General features: G+C 47.9%; 1 protein-coding gene across 1 annotated transcript in view; it reads left to right on the plus strand.

Moving 5' to 3' along the window:
- ATP1A1 (ATPase Na+/K+ transporting subunit alpha 1) overlaps positions 1-12439 on the plus strand; it is a 32864-nt gene extending 20425 nt beyond the window's left edge. Inside the window, exons 12-23 of the mRNA XM_018045956.1 lie at positions 642-834; positions 3021-3196; positions 4193-4329; positions 5598-5748; positions 6331-6499; positions 6614-6768; positions 7143-7266; positions 8573-8718; positions 8844-8974; positions 9463-9564; positions 11635-11726; positions 12076-12439. Of these exons, the coding sequence (XP_017901445.1) occupies positions 642-834; positions 3021-3196; positions 4193-4329; positions 5598-5748; positions 6331-6499; positions 6614-6768; positions 7143-7266; positions 8573-8718; positions 8844-8974; positions 9463-9564; positions 11635-11726; positions 12076-12104 (1605 nt within the window). The 3' untranslated portion in view covers positions 12105-12439. The remainder of the gene's footprint in view (positions 1-641; positions 835-3020; positions 3197-4192; positions 4330-5597; positions 5749-6330; positions 6500-6613; positions 6769-7142; positions 7267-8572; positions 8719-8843; positions 8975-9462; positions 9565-11634; positions 11727-12075) is intronic.

The following is an 18468-nucleotide window of genomic DNA, read 5'->3' on the forward strand; positions in this document are numbered from 1 at the left end:
AGGGGGCACAGAAAGGAAGGACATAGGCTAGAAAAAGATCCCTCCACCCTTTTGGAATTTTCCAGGTTTAAATGCTTTCTAAAAACAAATTAGTCACACTCTTTATGAGTGCTTGAATTTGACGTCTGTGTCCGTGTAGAAAATTCTAATTTATTTGAACATTAGTAGGATAAATGGAGCCTCTTCTTTCTAGTGTGTTGTCCAGGCCCTTTGGAGTTCTCCTTTGTGGGCTGGAGTGGATGTGGGGATGGGGAGAGGGCTGGGCAGGGCTGCAGGTGCACATGAGTCTGCCAGTCCCTGTTCTGGATTTTCTTTGGGAAAATTGTGTACATGAACACGTGTCAGGGATGCATGAGCACCTTGCCACACTCGTTTCCTCTGTACCATTCAAAGTGTGCTACAGGGTGTAATACACTAAATTCAGAAATAAGGGATCTTGTATCTTTCAGAACAATTACTAGGAACTTACCTAGTGCTCTGCTGATTAGGATGTACTTTCACTGCAAAGGGCCTGGGTTCAGTCCCTAGTCAGGGAACTAAGATCCCACAAGCCACATGTCACAGCCACAGAAAAAAAAAACTCGCTCCCTGGGCTGTCAGGCCCAGCTGTCTAACGTTTGCATGCTTACCATTCTTTACAGTTATCCATCCACAAGAATGCCAATGCAGGTGAGCCCCGGCACCTACTGGTGATGAAAGGTGCTCCGGAGAGGATCCTGGATCGCTGCAGCTCCATCCTCATCCATGGCAAGGAGCAGCCCCTGGACGAGGAGCTGAAGGACGCCTTTCAGAACGCCTACCTGGAGCTGGGTGGCCTGGGAGAACGTGTGCTGGGTGCGCTGACTGTCCGGGAAACGATTGCAAGTTACCGCGTTAACCTCTGCCTCTCGTTAACTTCCCTTTATTTGCCCCCTTTGTTTTGAAAACCATAAACACTGCAGACACCAGGCAACAAAATCCTGCCGCTTTGCCTCTGATTCTGACTTAGACCTTTGGTCTCATGCTGGTCAGTTCTGTTTGCTCAGAAAAGGAGGGGAAGAGAGTTGTTGTCTGGCTTTTGTTGCTATGTCCGTGATCTGTAAGCTTCATGAAATGAAAATTCATTCATTCCTAGGGTATCTAGAATAAAGCCGCTTCCCGGCTGCCACAGAATGGCTGTGAATTTACCTGGGCACTTGTGTTATCAGCTCCCAGATTAGGTGAATGGTGAACTTGGAGCCTCGGATGCCACCTGTTCTGTGTCAGCCACTGCGGACGAGAAGCACGTTCACCCAGTGTGTCATAGGGAAAGTAGCATCTGTCATCTTTTGTACAGATTAAAAAATGAATGTAATTCCTCTGTTCTCCTTAGTTGGGTAACTTAGAACCTGGTCCCCATCCTCTTGTTCTTACCTGCTCTTCAGTCTAACTTGAGGTGTCTTAGGTCTCTATTCAACTGAAAGGTCATTTTTAAGTGTGGGTTTGTTGTTTTTTTTTTCTGTTTCTGCACCTCCACCACCTCACAGTAGAAGCAGTCTCTCCTATGAGTCCACAAAGCACCTGATATCACTTTAAAGGACATTGTAACCTCTACACAACATCGAAAGAAATGTCTTAAGTATCACGATTCTTGTATTAACAACAATACTAGATGATGAACCCCTTGGGCAGAGTGTGTCTGATCTGCATTTATCCTCGAAGCTTGGCCTCTTTCTTCTACACAGCTGCTCAGCAGTATATGTTTTGGTTAGGTGAACAGTGAGTAGACCCATGGCCTTGGTTTTTTCTCCAGAGAGGAGAGTAGAGACAAGTAATCACATGATGTGCCAAAGTCCAAGTAAATGAGGGGGCGAGTCTCAGTTCACTTCCATTGAATCGCTCAGTCATATCTGACTCTGCGACCCCATGGACTGCAGCACTCTAGGCTTCCCTGCCCATCACCAACTCCTGGAGCTTGCTCTAACTCCTGTCCATCGAGTCGGTCATGCCATCCAACCATCTCACCCTCTGTCGTCCCCTTCTCCCACCTTCAGTCTTTCCCAGCATCAGGCTCTTCCAGTGAGTCAATTCTTCATATCAGGTGGCCAAAGTATTGGAGCTTCAGCTTCAGCGTCAGTTCTTCCAATGAATATTTAGCACTGATTTCCTTTCGGATGGACTGGTTGGAACTCCTTGCTGTCCAGGGGACTCTCAAGAGTCTTCTCCAACACCACAGTTCAAAAGCATCAATTCTTTGGCACTCAGCCTTCTATATAGTCCAGCTCTCACATCTGTGCATGATGGAAAAATCATAGCATTGACTATATGGACCTTTGTCAGTAATGTCTCTGCTTTTTAATATGCTGTGTAGGTTTGTCATAGCTTTTCTTCCTAGGAGCAAGGCTCTTTTAATTTCATGGCTGCAGTCACCATCTGCAGTGATTTTTGGAGCCCCCAGAAATAAAGTCTGTCACTGTTTCCACTGTTTCCATTGTTTCCCCATCTATTTGTCATGACGTAGTGGGACCGGATGCCATGATCTTAGTTTTTGAATGTTGAGTTTTAAGTCACCTTTTCCACTTTCCTCTTTCACACTCATCAAGAGGCTCTTTAGTTCCTCTTCGCTTTCTGCCATAAGGGCAGTGCCATCTGTGTATCTGAGGTTATTGATACTTCTCCCAGCAATCTTAATTCCAGTTTGTGCTTCATCCAGCCCGGCATTTCTCACAATGTACTCTGCGTATAAGTTAAATAAACAGGTTGACAATATACAATCTTGACCTACTCCTTTCCCAATTTGGGACTGAAACCACGGTGCTCAGACTCCCATTTCTCCACATTAAACAGAGCCTCATCCTCTGAGGCTTGGTGATGGATTCTGTCTGTATTGCGTGGTTTCCAAGGACTCTGTATCATTCATAAATGTTCAGTGAAACTCATCTGGTTATAAAAGTAGAATTTTAAAAAAGCTTTCCAAACCAGCAAACTGCTGCACAACAAGCTGGTGTCCTGCAGCTTCCTCTGTCACCGGAAGTCCTCACAGACTCCCTGCCCTCCTGCAGGTTTCTGCCACTTGATGCTGCCAGATGAGCAGTTTCCTGAAGGCTTCCAGTTTGACACCGACGATGTGAACTTCCCTGTTGATAATCTCTGCTTCGTGGGGCTCATCTCCATGATTGACCCACCACGGGCTGCTGTCCCAGATGCTGTGGGCAAATGCCGAAGTGCTGGAATCAAGGTACTGCCCCCACCCCACCGTGGCATCACCTCTTAGCAGTTCTGGGCACCCTCCTTAGTGCCCCTCAGGGTCCATGTGATCGCTGGTGTTTCTCACCTGGAGGATAGGTTTCTCATCTCCAAAGCTTTTTAGTTACCCCTGGAGAAAGCCAAATGGTATTAAAATGTCGGTGTGAGCTGCAGATGAGGGATCAAAAAGTTAAAAAAAAAAAAAAAAAACCTTTAAGAGAAATGTAACTAAGCAAATTAAAAAGTGCTGAAGACTTGGTAAGGTTTTAAATTTTGAAATTTTTGCCTTATTCTAAATTAGTACTCATCAGGCATTGAATGCCTGTCTTGTGTTTTCAGATAGTTGTTTTGAAGGGAATGTTTGGTGTATAGACTCTGTCTGTCTTAAGCTGCAGAGTGTTCAGGTGCGCCGATTCAGTGTGGTTTGTAGTCTGCAGTGTTACCGGCCATTTGGCTTATTTCCAACTTCTCATTCTCATGAGTAATACTGCTCTGAAAAGCTTTGTAAAAACTCTTCTCCTACCACTTTGATTATGTTCTTAATGTAATCGTAGGGTCAAAAAGAACAGCAACTGATTTGAATTCTTGTTACTTATTGCTTTCCCTCCGAATTGGGCCAGTTTCAGGATGCTGACCAGCAATGTGTGGGCCCTATTACGCACCAGCATGAGATTTTCATCCTTTTTTGTTGTTGTTGGGTTTAGTAAATTTGAGTATCTTTGTTTGATGGTGTAAAAAGAAAAAGATAGCTATTTATCCTGTGTGATTGTGTGCCAAGATAAAATCTGGGTTTTGCTTGGTGTCTTCTGTGAACTTGTGTTTGTGTTTTGGGCTAGTTCGTGTTTATCAGTTTTCTATTTGCATTTCTTTCCCTTTGATGTTGCAGGCTGAGTCATCCTTGATATTTATTCCTGCCCACTTGTAAGACTTCTCAAGGTCATTTGCTTGGCAGCTGCATTCAGCAGATTGTCCTCTTTTTTTGCCACAGGTCATCATGGTCACCGGAGACCATCCCATCACTGCCAAAGCCATTGCCAAAGGTGTGGGCATCATCTCAGAAGGGAATGAGACTGTAGAAGACATTGCTGCCCGCCTCAACATCCCAGTGAGCCAGGTGAATCCCAGGTAAGGCGGGAAGGTCAGCACTGCTGCCTTGAATGTGCAGATGCTGGTGGTTGGGCATCTTCAGCTTGGTTCTACATGGTTTCCTTCTAGGGTTACTCTGGGTAGGAAGGCCCCTTCAGTGGCAGAAAGCAGCCTTGTTTCCAGGGAGAGTTTTCTTCTTTTTTTTTTTTTTTAATTTAATTGGAGGTTAATTACTTGACAATATTGAGGTGGTTTTTGCCATACATTCACGTGAATCAGCCATGGGTGTACATGTGTTCCCCATCCTGACCCTCCTTCTCACCTCCCTCCCCATCCCATCCCGTCCCTCAGGGTCATCGCAGTGCACCAGCCCTGAACACCCCAGGGAGGGTTTTCAATAAAGCAATCATTGTAAGCAACACTTAGATGGTGCTTACTGTCCTAAGCATTTGCTACAGAAACCCACAGAGGTTGGTAGTGCTCCCAGCTTGCAGAGCAGGGAAGCTGAGGCCGAGTCTCGCAGTACACTCAGCAGTCAGGCTTCTGAGTTCATGCTGTTCCCCTCTCTCCTTACTGCCCAGCACCTAGCACCTTGTCATTTTCAAGTCCACACTAACAAAATGGGCAAAGCACTACGACTCAGGCCAGAAAGAATTTTGGCAATAAAGTGAAATAGATGACTTGAGACAAATTAGATTTGCTTTTTTAATGTTTTGTTAAGGCTTAGCGCCACCCCCACCAAAGCCTACTTTGGCCTACTTTGGGTTTGGTCTTTCGTCAGCTCTGCCAGTGTCTAAAACTTAGTTATGTTGTTTTGATGCATCCTGTAAACATGGGGTAAGGAAGGTGAGAGACAGGCCTGCCTCATGGTGGTTGTGAATCTTGAATGAGATAATATACATGAGTATGCTTTATAACCTGTAAAACACTGCACAGGTAATACCTTTTACTTAATGGGACAGTTCCCCCTGGCTTTATGGTGTTACGCTTCCCTGGTGGCTCAGATGGTAAAGAATCCACCTGCAATGCCAGAGACCTGGGTTCAATCCCCAGGTCGGGAAGATCCCCTGGAGGAGGAAATGGCAATCCAGTCCAGTATTCTTGCCTAGAGAATCCCATGGACAGAGGAGCCTGATGGGCTACAGCCTCTGGGGTCACAGAGAGTCGGATATGACTGAGCAAGCAACGCAACTCTGTGAAGTGAGACAACTTTTGTTCTCAGTGAAGAAGGGACAGACAGGTGACCTTTATTTGTGGTTTTTGGTGTGGTTTTTTTTGTTTTTTGTTTTTTTTGGTCCTGATCGTAGGGATGCCAGGGCCTGCGTGGTGCATGGAAGTGATCTGAAGGACATGACTCCCGAGCAACTGGATGACATTTTGAAGTACCACACAGAGATTGTGTTCGCCAGGACCTCTCCGCAGCAGAAGCTCATCATTGTGGAAGGCTGCCAGAGACAGGTCGGCACACAGCTGGGGCGGGCTCTTTCAGACGTTGCTGACCTCAGTGTAGAGTGTAGACAAAAAACAAGGCAACAGTGCTGGGAACCTGAGCCAGCTAGCGCCTCTCTGTCTCAGTACACATGGGCCAGTAAGAAGCTCCAGGCGTAGAGGATGGTGACTGGATCACAGTTTAGCCGAGACACATACTCTACTGTACTGGTCTTTGCTGTGGCCCAGAGTCAGAGCTTCAGCACTCAGCACCAGAGGAGCAGTGCAGGGTCCTGATGTCCACATGGGGGATGTGAATGCCCAGGGGGTCCATCCCACACCTGGGAGAGACCTGGGGGTGATGGTGCATAGAGGAGCGGGGCTTTCCTGAGTGACAGTCACCCGAGTCACTGCTTCATGTAGACCTTGTGCACAAGGTGGGGGTGTCTCCTGGATCCTGCTGTTTGGTATTAGCTGTGTGCGTTCCTGGCTGCGATAGTTCTAAGTCTAGATGAGTCTCAGTGGGAAAGGAACAGTGTCTGTAATGAGAAGCAAATAGAGGCTGCACCACACTTATGCCCAGCCACGCAATTCCACTCCTTTTCCTGGCAGGGTGCCATCGTGGCTGTAACTGGAGACGGTGTCAATGACTCCCCGGCTTTGAAGAAGGCAGACATTGGGGTTGCCATGGGGATTGCAGGCTCAGACGTGTCTAAGCAAGCTGCTGACATGATCCTCCTAGATGACAACTTTGCTTCAATTGTGACTGGAGTAGAGGAAGGTGAGAGTGCTGCATGAAACCTGGCCCAGGTGCTGCTGAGCAGTAGCCATTTCTGTGTGTGATTTCCGGTCCTTTTCATTAAGCTCTACAGTCAAAACAATCTTGTTTTCACAGGTCGTCTGATCTTTGATAACTTGAAGAAATCCATTGCTTATACCCTCACCAGTAACATTCCTGAGATTACCCCCTTCCTGATATTTATTATTGCAAACATTCCACTCCCCCTGGGGACCGTCACCATCCTCTGCATCGACTTGGGAACGGACATGGTGAGTGACTGGCACACCTCACACGCGACACAGTGCTAAGGTGTGGCATTAGCACTCACTGTGCTCTCTGGGTCCCCGTGGCCAGCATTTTGGAATGTCACTACCAAGAATTTTTTGGCCTTTGTGTGGCAGCCTCAGCATCAAAGATTCAGTGTTAAATCATTCTTTAAGACAGCTGTCAATACCTATTTATCAGATAGGAATCTTCCCTTTTGTATCATTTTGCCCTTTTTTTTTTTTTTTTTAAAAAGGGGGACTTGTAATATCTCGTTATGAGAAACTTTTTTTTTAAGGGAGAGCAAGAATTTGAGAACAAACAAAAGGGTCACAGCATGAGCTTGCCGGTTTCTGATGACTTCCCGCCCTTCCTTCAGGTCCCTGCTATCTCCCTGGCTTATGAGCAAGCTGAGAGCGACATCATGAAGAGACAGCCCAGAAACCCCCAGACAGACAAACTCGTGAACGAGCGGCTGATCAGCATGGCCTACGGACAGATTGGTGAGCAGGCAGATTTCGAGTTTCTGTAGGGGTGGTGTCCACCTCAGACAGGGTTCTGAGGCTTCAGAAGTTGGGTAACTTCCAAATCTAAGATGAGCCAGGATCCTAGGGTAAGGCTGGGGATTTTTTTTAGATTGCCTTCCATGTGAGAAGACATCTTCTGCCATCTTCCCAGAAACCTTAGTTCTTTAGATTGGGCAGTTGTAACTAGATTGGGCAGTTGTAACTGAGCTCATCTGCTTTAGAACAGAGCAACACCCCTGCTCATGGAGCCTTCTGAATGCCAGGCACTGCTCCTAAGAGCTGCAGTATTCACTCAAAGGCAGCTTTTCTGGGGAAATAAAGTACTACCACTGATTGGACTTAGCAAACTCTTAACTCTGCACCCAATGGAGTTTGGAGGTTTGGCTGACTGCTCACCATCACGTGGCAACTCTGCAGCCTCACTCTCCTCACCCCCAGTGCTTGATTTCTGTTCCACTCACGGAGCAGAACCAGCTAACAGGTAGTCTAGATGGTGGACAGTGAAAATGCCCTTTGATCCTAAACACTGCCTTTAGCAGAACTTCATAAAGCCACCAGCAGCAACTTGTTCTTCTAGACTAATTGCATCACTGTGAACACTTGGGTAAAAATGAGACAAATCAAGTATGTTACGGAAATATGGCAAAGATTGATTTAACCATTTCTGACAACAAAGTAATTGGCTGATGGCTGCTGTTGCTGCTGCTGCTGCTAAGTCACTTCAGTCGTGTCCAACTCTGTGTGACCCCATAGACAGCAGTCCACCAGGCTCCCCCGTCCCTGGGATTCTCCAGGCAAGAACACTGGAGTGGGTTGCCATTTCCTTCTCCAATGCATGAAAGTGAAAAGTGATGGCTAGAAAGGCCTAATTTTGAAGTAGGAAAATGGTCCAGAGTATAGGATGAAATCCCACCCCAAAGAGTTGATCCCAGGAGAAGGATCCTGGAATTGGGGAAGTGGAGGATCAGGTCAGAAAGTGCCACATTCATGATTTCCACAGTGGCTGGCAAAAAGGCCATGGGTAAAAATTTTGAGAGATGGGACAGGAGTCATAATGTTTTTTCAGGAATTAAAAAATGGCGATGTGGATTTTTACCCCTAAGGGTCATGTCCTGATAGAAGCAGATGACCAAAGAACAGAGGTGGGTGTTTTAAGAACAAGGGCCGGGTCCCTCTTTTAAGCTCTAATAGGTGACTCACAGTGGAACAGGTGTGGGTGAAGAGTGTGCCTGCAGATGCCTTGTACCAGGCCCTGGCACTCAAGTTCTTTTCCACTTCTCAGGTATGATCCAGGCCCTGGGGGGCTTCTTCACTTACTTTGTGATCATGGCTGAGAACGGCTTCCTCCCTAATCACCTGCTGGGCATCCGAGTGACCTGGGATGACCGTTGGATCAACGACGTGGAGGACAGCTATGGGCAGCAGTGGGTGAGTGAGGGCGGCCTGCCTGCCAATGCCAGACATAGCTCCTCTAGCACCAGAGGGCAGGGCCTCACGGGCTCTGGACACATGGGCCAAGAGCCAGGCTCATCGGCCTGCCTTGCACGTTTCAGACCTATGAACAGAGGAAGATCGTGGAGTTCACCTGCCACACGGCCTTCTTTGTCAGCATCGTGGTGGTGCAGTGGGCTGACTTGGTCATCTGCAAGACCAGGAGGAATTCCGTCTTCCAGCAGGGGATGAAGTGAGTAGGCCACAGTCGGGGGTCTCAACTCAAAGACGGGTCTGGTGATGGATGTCTAAGCCCTGTGCTAAATAAAAAGCCCAGCATCTGACACATTGGACAGAAGTTCTAGAATCTTCTTTGGGGAGCTAATTCATGAAGCAAAATGTCATTTTCTGGGTTTTTTCACCTGACCTCAGGTTCCTAAGTACAAATACATAAAGACCTAAGAAGACATCAACCTGCCATGTAAAACATAGTAGGGATTCCCCTGGCACTCCAGTGGTTAAGATTTCACCTCCCAATTCAGGGGACGTAGGTTCGAACCCTGGTCAGGGAGCTACATGCCTCAGGGCAAAAAAGACCAAAACATGAAGCAGAAGCAATATTGTAACAAATTCAATAAAGGCTTTAAAAGTGGTTCACATTAAAAATAATAATAATAAAAAACGTTAGGAGATATACTTTTATTTGTAGTTTTTTAACCTCTCGCCCCTCCTTGTTTTTAGGAACAAGATCTTAATATTTGGCCTCTTCGAAGAGACAGCCCTTGCTGCTTTCCTTTCCTACTGCCCTGGAATGGGTGTTGCCCTGAGGATGTATCCCCTCAAGTAAGTCCCTCTTCTTTTAGGTCCAAAAAGTTGGAAATAACCAGCATGGCTTGTTCCTCCCATGGCACATGTTAGTAGCTGTCTTTTTTCAGAACTGTCGGCTGATAGGTATAAGAGTTCCTCTGGGCTGGGAAACAGAGGCTGACTCAGTGATGCAGACCAGGAATCGGCGTTGCTAGGGCCACCCAGGCTCTGACCCTTGGGCTTGCTCACCAGCCAGCTGAGCTGAGCGCCAAAGCCTGGTTGTCTTGAGGCCAGCGGGGGACGTCCTCAGCTGTGAAGTTGGGGTCTCAGGTCCAAATCTTGGTTTGCTCACCCAGTGAGTGATGTGCATCACATCGCAAGCCCCTCATCTCTGGGGCCTTGACTCCTCTGCTCTCAGAAGAGGAGGGTGGAGCCGCAAATCTGAGGTCTTCATAGTCGAGCCCTGGTAGTGTCAGGAGACCATGCATAGGTAGAGATTCAGAGGAAGCCAGCCACTTGTCTTTGGTCAGAACCCGACTGGCCTTGAACATGGTGAATGACAACACCTTTGATAGATTGAATTTTCACGTGCAGAATTTGCCACAAACTCCCAAGAGTGTTTTGAAGGATGGAGTGTGTTTGTGGTATCTGCCGACTGGTTCAGGTTAGGCAGCTGCATCCTCATTAGAATATGCTAAGCCACAGAAAGTGGGACTTGTGATCTGAACAGCAGTCTCCCATCCTGGTTCTAACCCATCTGGACTCTCTCCCAAGTAGCCTGTTGCCCTCAGCACTTCTCCCTGTTCTCGTCCCAGAAGTAACCAGACCTCGTGGGTGCCCTGTCTTCCTGTCGGCGGTGTAAGGGTAGGCTGGCATCCAGGGTCTCCTTACTGTGCCAGACGGTCTTCCTAGCCTTGGACCCATCCAGGCTTACTTTAGGTGAATTGAGCACTCCTCCTCTGCCTTCATATTTGGGAGGCTGTTCCCTTCCCACTCATCAGCCCTGACCGTTCTTCCAGGTTGCTTCCCTTGGGGCTTGTCCCCTGTGCTCTTGGCTTCCGGGCCCGTGCAGCTGCACCCCTCCTTTGCCATTGTTGTCACTGTGCACGCCTTAGATTATAATCTTCAAAGCAAGGACCACAGTGTCTTTTTTTGGCTTTGTATTCCCAGCCCCCTGCACAGAGTTTGTACACGACAGGGGCAAACCTTGCCCTAGCTGAATTCTATCATTTTGGGCCATTGTTTTAAGAGGAGGCTAAGAGGATCAGAGCTCTCTAAAAAGGCCAAAATGAGAAGTCTCAAAACAAACTGATGCCTCTGAGCATCTTTTGCTGTGACTTGTGAGAGAACTTGTATGGACTTATGTGGAAGGTGGCTTAGTTACAAAGGTCCCCAAGTCAAGCGAAGTCGTCTTTTAGCAGCTGTGGAGGACACACCGGACAGGAAGAGGGGGAGATGCCAGAGCTCTGCCCTGGGACGGCCTTCCTCCTGTGGTTGCCCTGGGAAGTTGGGAGTCATAGTGTCAACCTCCTCTAGAGGCTGCCCAGGGTGCCTGTCTCCAGGCTGGGGACTGTGGTAGTAGCCCCTGGGTCCCCAAAGGCCTCAGATCTTTGCTAGGATTCAGCTGCTTACTCCCCAGGTCTGGGACTCAGCACACTCCTGACTCTCCTAAACTCTACTGTCAGAGACCAGATTCAGGGGATGATTAAACCAGTCATGACCCACACTGGCAGTTCTTTTATCTTCAAATGCCAGGACATGAGACAGACGTACTTGAGTTTCTTAAATATTTTAGCAAAGGAAAAGAGGAAATATCCTGTTGGCTCTGGAATTGTCAACAACAAAAAAGCTGACCTACAGTACCAACCGGTTCTCATGGAAACCCAGGTGAAGGAGGCAGTCTGCTTTCTGCTGCGCCTCTAGGCTCTGAGCGTCCGGGAAGTGGGGTGTTGTTAGAGTTCTGTGTGAGTGCTCAGCAGTTACCCGGCACTGTGCCTGGCTTCTCCCTTGGGGCTGATGTGTTTCGCTGTCCCTTTGCTGACGTGCCGTCTCTGCCTGCCTTTGAGTGGTGTCCACATGTAAATTGCCGCCTGGTTCTGCTTCCAGACCTACCTGGTGGTTCTGTGCCTTCCCCTACTCGCTTCTCATCTTCGTGTATGACGAAGTCCGGAAGCTCATCATCAGGCGACGCCCTGGCGGTGAGTACAGGCATTTTCAGTTAGGAGTGGGGCTGGGGAGGGCTGCCTAGTTCTGGCTTTTGCTCTGTTTCTCTCAAAGTGTCTGGGCTCCTCCACAATCAGCCTGATTGGCTAAGTCCACGGGATGCTAACTAACTCCGGTCACAGCCCATCCTCAGAATGGAGATCTCAACTGAGGTTTCAAAATTGACCAAATACAACCTGAATAGGATGTGGTAGAAACTTGGCCAGAAGTCTAAACCGTCTTTCTAACTAAAACATTACGCTTAAAAACACATGCAGTTGAGGGCCCCGTCGGCTGCTCCCCGAGGCTCACAGTCGCTCCCCTCTGTCTCTCTGCTGCCCGCAGGCTGGGTGGAGAAGGAGACCTACTACTAGCCCCTCCTGCACGCCGCGGAGCATCGCGCCACGAGCTCTGCACCCACCACCCACCCCCTCTCTGTGTACTTCAGTCTTGGAATTCAGAATTCCACCCTGGTAGGAAAGCACCGAAGCATGTGGGGAAGCGAGACGTCCTGGAATGAAGCATGTAGCTCTATGGGGGGGGTGGGGGTGGGGGGGAGGGTTGCCCGAGAAACATCCGTCTGTGGAAACAACCGTGGGGAAGGTTTTTATGTGCCTTTTTGTTTTTGTAAAATGGAAAACTCGGAATGTATGAAAGAAATACATTTTATATTCGGATTTTTACAAATAAAGATGGCTATTATAATGGAGTCCGCCTCACAGCCCTCATCAGTTCTGTGGTCCAGATGTCCGCGCAAGATTGATCTGGAGCAGTGCTTCCCGGCGCATGCGTCCCTGGCTGGCAGCCTCATCAGCATCACCCGGGGACTGGTTAGCACAGCCAAGCCACGGCCGTGGAGCGAGACGCTAGCCAGCAATCTGTTCAATAAGTCTCCAGGTGATGCTGATTCACATTCAAGTTTCAGAACCACAGGCTGAGGGAAACTTCCTGCCCTTTTGTAGTCTGAGGAGACAAGCTCACCCGAACGGGTTTCCCCATGGCCTGTACTGCAGGGGGTATGGCTGAAACCCCCCACTGCTGCCTCCACATCTGTTTCTTGATAAACACACCTGTCAGGAGAAAGATTTTCAGACCTCAGAGAAGGCCCACCTCCACCCCCACTTCCCATCCTGGGTGCAGCCGCAGCTGTGGTCTCTAATCACAGGACCACTCTAGCCTCAAGTGTCTCTGTACCAAGATCTGAGAAGTAGGAAGCTGCCTCTACACAGCTGGTTGGAATACATGTGCACATCACCAAGTGCTTCCCTTCCACATAAACTCGTTCCTAATTTAGCATCGAATAGCTCCATTTCAGAGAGGGGTTATGTGCCAGAAGGTACTTAAGAAAGAAGGTGGAAAGATTTGTTTACTGCAGGGTCGAGATCAAGTATTTCTTCCGCTTTCATCAAGTTAGTGTAAAAGGCCCCTTCAAGTCCCATCACTCAGTAATCCATCCTGAGTGCTGTTTACTAGCTGTACTTCAAGGCCGTCCTTGCTTCAAGTAGACGCTATAAGGGGGGAGCCCTTCTCTCTGGCACTAGTGATCATTATCTGCCAGGTGATGATAGTTTGGGTTCAAGTTTCTGGTTTTTCTCTGAAAAGCTTGATTCATTGCTCCTGCCTCTTGCGCTACTCACTTCCAAGCTACGCAGATGGGAGGGGAATAAGTGACTCGCACATACAACCGGGCATTGTCCGCAGCCTCTCCCACTGGGGAACTGGGAGGGCAGGGTGACCTATGCCTCCCTCATCCAACACATCAGTTCTTCCCTTCTTTCTCCAGGATCATCTCTGTGCCTGTGGGCAAGTCATTGCTAAAGAGCCACTTGTTCAGCCCAACATAAGGAAACTTAGGATAAAGCTAAGAACTAACAGATCTCAGGCTCAGGGCAAGTGATCGCTGTGTCCTCCCTGAGAATATACAGCTCTGAGCGCAGGAATGAGGCTGCCCACATGCTTACATGGGCAGGGACTTCCAGAGGCTTGCTGTCTCTAATCCCCATCTGTTTTCTGGCACCCCTGGAGAGCTGACCGGCGAATATAACCCTGATGAAGGTCATGGATATTCCCTGACTTAGAGGCATTTGAAGCAGCCTGACACTGTAGACTTGTAGGTGACCACGGATAGCTTTCTGCCGGGGCTCCTTGCACTCTATGCAGGCCTGGACTTCCAGGAGCATGGGGAGGCAGGGCCAGAGCAACACAAAGGCTGGCCAGAACCTCCTGCCCTCTTTCCACCAGAATCTCTCTGCCCTTGTTCTGTTTGGCAGTCCCTTGCATAAAACGTTTTATAGCCAAACATTTCATCTAGAGACCTCAGATATGGGGGTAGGCAAAGCTGGCATCAAAGCCAGGCCTCCTAAAGGGCCAGATCTTCCCAAGCCTCCTATAGGCAGCTTAGGCCTCCTACCAACACTCCTACCCAACACTCACCCATTAACTTTAGCCCTGTTAGTAAGAGCTACAATTTGCTCCAGAAAAACAAACGGCTCCTGAACACTGACATCAGCTACTGTCTACCCCTACAAATCTGCAACTGAGCCCTCCTGACCCCCAGCCATATTCCCCCGCAGTGCCTCCCAAACATCCCTGGGGTAATGCCCTCTTGACACTTCTGACCACCTGCCCCTTTGGCCACATCAATATCTGAGCTCTGGCCAGTCATTTTTTGGTGTCATTACTGACTCCTCTCTTTAACTCTCACCCTCCTTCCTTTCATGGGCAGGCTTCTAAGGAGAGTACCCATCACTTCTTCCCTCTACTGGCTCATCTGCCATCATCCTGCCTGCCTCCTCCCACTGCCTCCCGTTAACTCTGGCCCACCAGAATTGTTCCGGTTGAGGCTGCCGCTGACCTCCTGAGTGTCAAATCCACTGGGTACTCCCCTTGGCCTCTGCAGCATCTGTGACGCCATCACACATCTCCTGGAACCAGCTGCCTTGTCTTTCTGACATCACCTCTGCCCTCTCCTTACCTTTCCGCCCTCATCTCCACCTGCCTCTCTGTTGCTAGTTTCCTCGGGGAGGTCCCCACCCCCTTTCCCACCTGTATTCTTCCTGTGTGTGTTAGTTGCTTAGTTGTGTCGGACTCTTTGCGATCCCATGGACTGTGGCCTGCCAGGCTCCTCTGTCCATGGAATCCTCCAGGCAAGAATACTGGAGTGGGCTGCCATCTACTTCTCCAGGGGATCTTCGCGACCCAGGGATTGTACTCAGGTATCCTGCATCACAGGCAGATTCTTTACCATCTGAGCCACCAGGGAAGCCTGAGCCCCAGACCCATAAATCCATCTTTCTCGTCGTTTATTCAGAAAGAGCACAGCACACTGTGGAGTCTTAACCCCAGTGACAAAACTGAACCTGAGTGAGGTCCCTCACAATGAACATGCTCTGGGCAAAGACATCTGTCACCCTGTGGCCGCGTCCGAACCCTAGAAGTCACCTGAGGCTTCTCTCCCTGATCTTGCTGTGGCCCCACCACCCCACCCGTCACCACCCACTGCTGGTTCCCGTGTGGTGGCTGAGAGCAGGGGCTCTGTGTCTCTACAGCCTGGGCACAGTGGTCCTGTCACTAACTGACCACGGACATGGCATTTAGTCTCTTTGTGCTTCATTTACCCTAGAATAAGGGTGGCGTTTCAGAGTTGTTAAAAGGATTATGTGAGATTACACATAAAGAGATTAGTGCAGTGGCTAGTGCGGTAAATCCTTCTCTCTGCTGTCACCGCCCTTGACATCTGGATGTCCTGGCTGGTCTCCACTCTCTGCCTTCCTCTATTTCAGTGGCTCTCAAAAAGGGTCATCTCTAGACCAGCATCACCTGGGAGCTTCTTAGAAAAGTGCATTCTAATTCAAACTATTGAATCAGAAACTGGTGGGGAGAGAGAGGGAAGAGAACCGCAGTCTCTTTTATAAGCAGGTGATTCTGATGCATGTCAAAATCTGAGAACTATTGCTCTACACCATCTTCTAAGCTCTACTTGGCTGCCTCTCACCATGCCTGTCTTCACCCTTGACCTCAGCACACAAACCCATCTCTGCTCAATTCAGTACAGTTCAGTTCAGTCGCTCAGTCATGTCCGACTCTTTGCGACCCCATGAATCGCAGCACACCAGGCCTCCGGTCCATCAACAACTCCCGGGGTTCACTCAGACTCATGTCCATCGAGTCCGTGATGCCATCCAGCCATCTCATCCTCTGTCGTCCCCTTCGCCTCCTGCCCCCAATCCCTCCCAGCTTCAGAGTCTTTTCCAATGAGTCAACTCTTCACATGAGGTGGCCAAAATACTGGAGTTTCAGCTTTAGCATCATTCCTTCCAAAGAACACCCAGGACTGATCTCCTTCAGAATGGACTGGATGGATCTCCTTGCAGTCCAAGGGACTCTCAAGAGTCTTCTCCAACACCACAGTTCAAAAGCATCAATTATTCAGCTCTCAGCCTTCTTCACAGTCCAACTCACATCCATACATGACCACAGGAAAACCCATAGCCTTGACTAGACGGACCTTAGTCAGCAAAGTAATGTCTCTGCTTTTGAATATGCTGTCTAGGTTGGTCATAACTTTCCTTCCAAGGAGTAAGCGTGTTTTAATTTCATGGCTGCAGTCACCATCTGCAGTGATTTTAGAGCCCCCAAATATAAAGTCTGACACTGTTTCCACTGTTTCCCATCTATTTCCCATGAAGTGATGGGACCGGATGCCATGATCTTTGTTTTCTGAATGTTGAGCTTTAAGCCAACTTTTTCACTCTCCACTTTCACTTTCATCAAGAGGCTTTTTGGTTCCTCTTCACTTTCTGCCATAAGGGTGGTGTCATCTGCATATCTAAGGTTATTGATATTTCTCCCGGCAATCTTGATTCCAGCTTGTGTTTCTTCCAGTCCAGCGTTTCTCATGATGTACTCTGCATATAAGTTAAATAAGCAGGGTGACAATATACAGCCTTGATGTACTCCTTTTCCTATTTGAAACCAGTCTGTTGTTCCATGTCCAGTTCTAACTGCTGTTTCCTGACCTGCATACAGATGTCTCAAGAGGCAGGTCAGGTGGTCTGGTATTCCCATCTCTTTCAGCATTTTCCACAGTTTATTGTGATCCACACAGTCAAAGGCTTTGGCATAGTCAATAAAGCAGAAATAGAATTTTTCTGGAACTCTCTTGCTTTTTCCATGATCCAGCAGATGTTGGCAATATGATCTCTGGTCCCTCTGCCTTTTCTAAAACCAGCTTGAACATCTGGAAGTTCACGGTTCATGTATTGCTGAAACCTGGCTTGGAGAATTTTGAGCATTACTTTACTAGCGTGTGAGATGAGTGCAATTGTGCAGTAGTTTGAGCATTCTTTGGCATTGCCTTTCTTTGGGATTGGGATGAAAAGTGACCTTTTCCAGTCCTGTGGCCACTGCTGAGTTTTCCAAATTTGCTGGCATGTTGAGTGCTGCACTTTCACAGCATCATCTTTCAGGATATGAAACAGCTCAATTGGAATTCCATCACCTCCACTAGCTTTGTTCGTAGTGATGCTTTCTAAGGCCCACTTGACTTCACATTCCAGGATGTCTGGCTCTAGATGAGTGATCACACCGTCGTGGTTATCTGGGTCATGAAGATCTTTTTTGTACAGTTCTTCTGTGTAATCTTGCCACCTCTTCTTAATATCTTCTGCTTCTGTTAGGTCCATACCATTTCTGTCCTTTATTGAGCCCATCTTTGCATGAAATGTTCCTTTGGTATCTCTAATTTTCTTGAAGAGATCTCTAGTCTTTCCCATTCTGTTGTTTTCCTCGATTTCTTTGCATTGATTACTGAAGAAGGCTTTCTTATCTCTTCTTGCTATTCTTTGGAACTCTGCATTCAGATACTTATATCTTTCCTTTTCTCCTTTGCTTTTCGCCTCTTTTCTTTTCACAGCTATTTGTAAGGCCTCCTCAGATAGCCATTTTGCTTTTTTGTATTTCTTTTCCATGGGGATGGTCTTGATCACTATCTCCTGTACAATGTCACGAACCTCATTCCATAGTTCATCAGGCACTCTATCTATCAGATCTAGTCCCTTAAATCTTTCTCACTTCCACTGTATAATCATAAGGGATTTGATTTAGGTCTTACCTGAATGGTCTAGTGGTTTTCCCTACTTTCTTCAATTTGAGTCTGAATTTGGTAATAAGGAGTTCATGATCTAAGCCACAGTCAGCTCCTGGTCTTGTTTTTGTTGACTGTATAGAGCTTCTCCATCTTTGGCTGCGAAGAATATAATCAATCTGATTTCGGTGTTGACCATCTGGTGATGTCCATGTGTAGAGTCTTCTTTTGTGTTGTTGGAAGAGGGTGTTTGCTATGACCAGTGCATTTTCTTGGCAAAACTCTATTAGCTTTTGCCCTGCTTCATTCCGCATTCCAAGGCCAAATTAGCCTGTTACTCCAGGTGTTTCTTGACTTCCTACTTTTGCATTCCAGTCCCCTATAACGAAAAAGACATCTTTTTTGGGTGTTAGTTCTAAAAGGTCTTGTAGGTCTTCACAGAACCGTTCAACTTCAGCTTCTTCAGCATTACTGGTTGGGGCATTGACTTGGATAACTGTGATATTGAATGGTTTGCCTTGGAAACGAACAGGGATCATTCTGTTGTTTTTGAGATTGCATCTAAGTACTGCATTTCAGACTCTCTTGTTGACCATGATAGCTACTCCATTTCTTCACCCTTGACCGCAGCACATAAACCCATCTCTGCTCAG

Source organism: Capra hircus, chromosome 3 (assembly GCF_001704415.2).
Source record: "Capra hircus breed San Clemente chromosome 3, ASM170441v1, whole genome shotgun sequence".
In the NCBI taxonomy this organism is placed as follows: Eukaryota; Metazoa; Chordata; class Mammalia; order Artiodactyla; family Bovidae; genus Capra; species Capra hircus.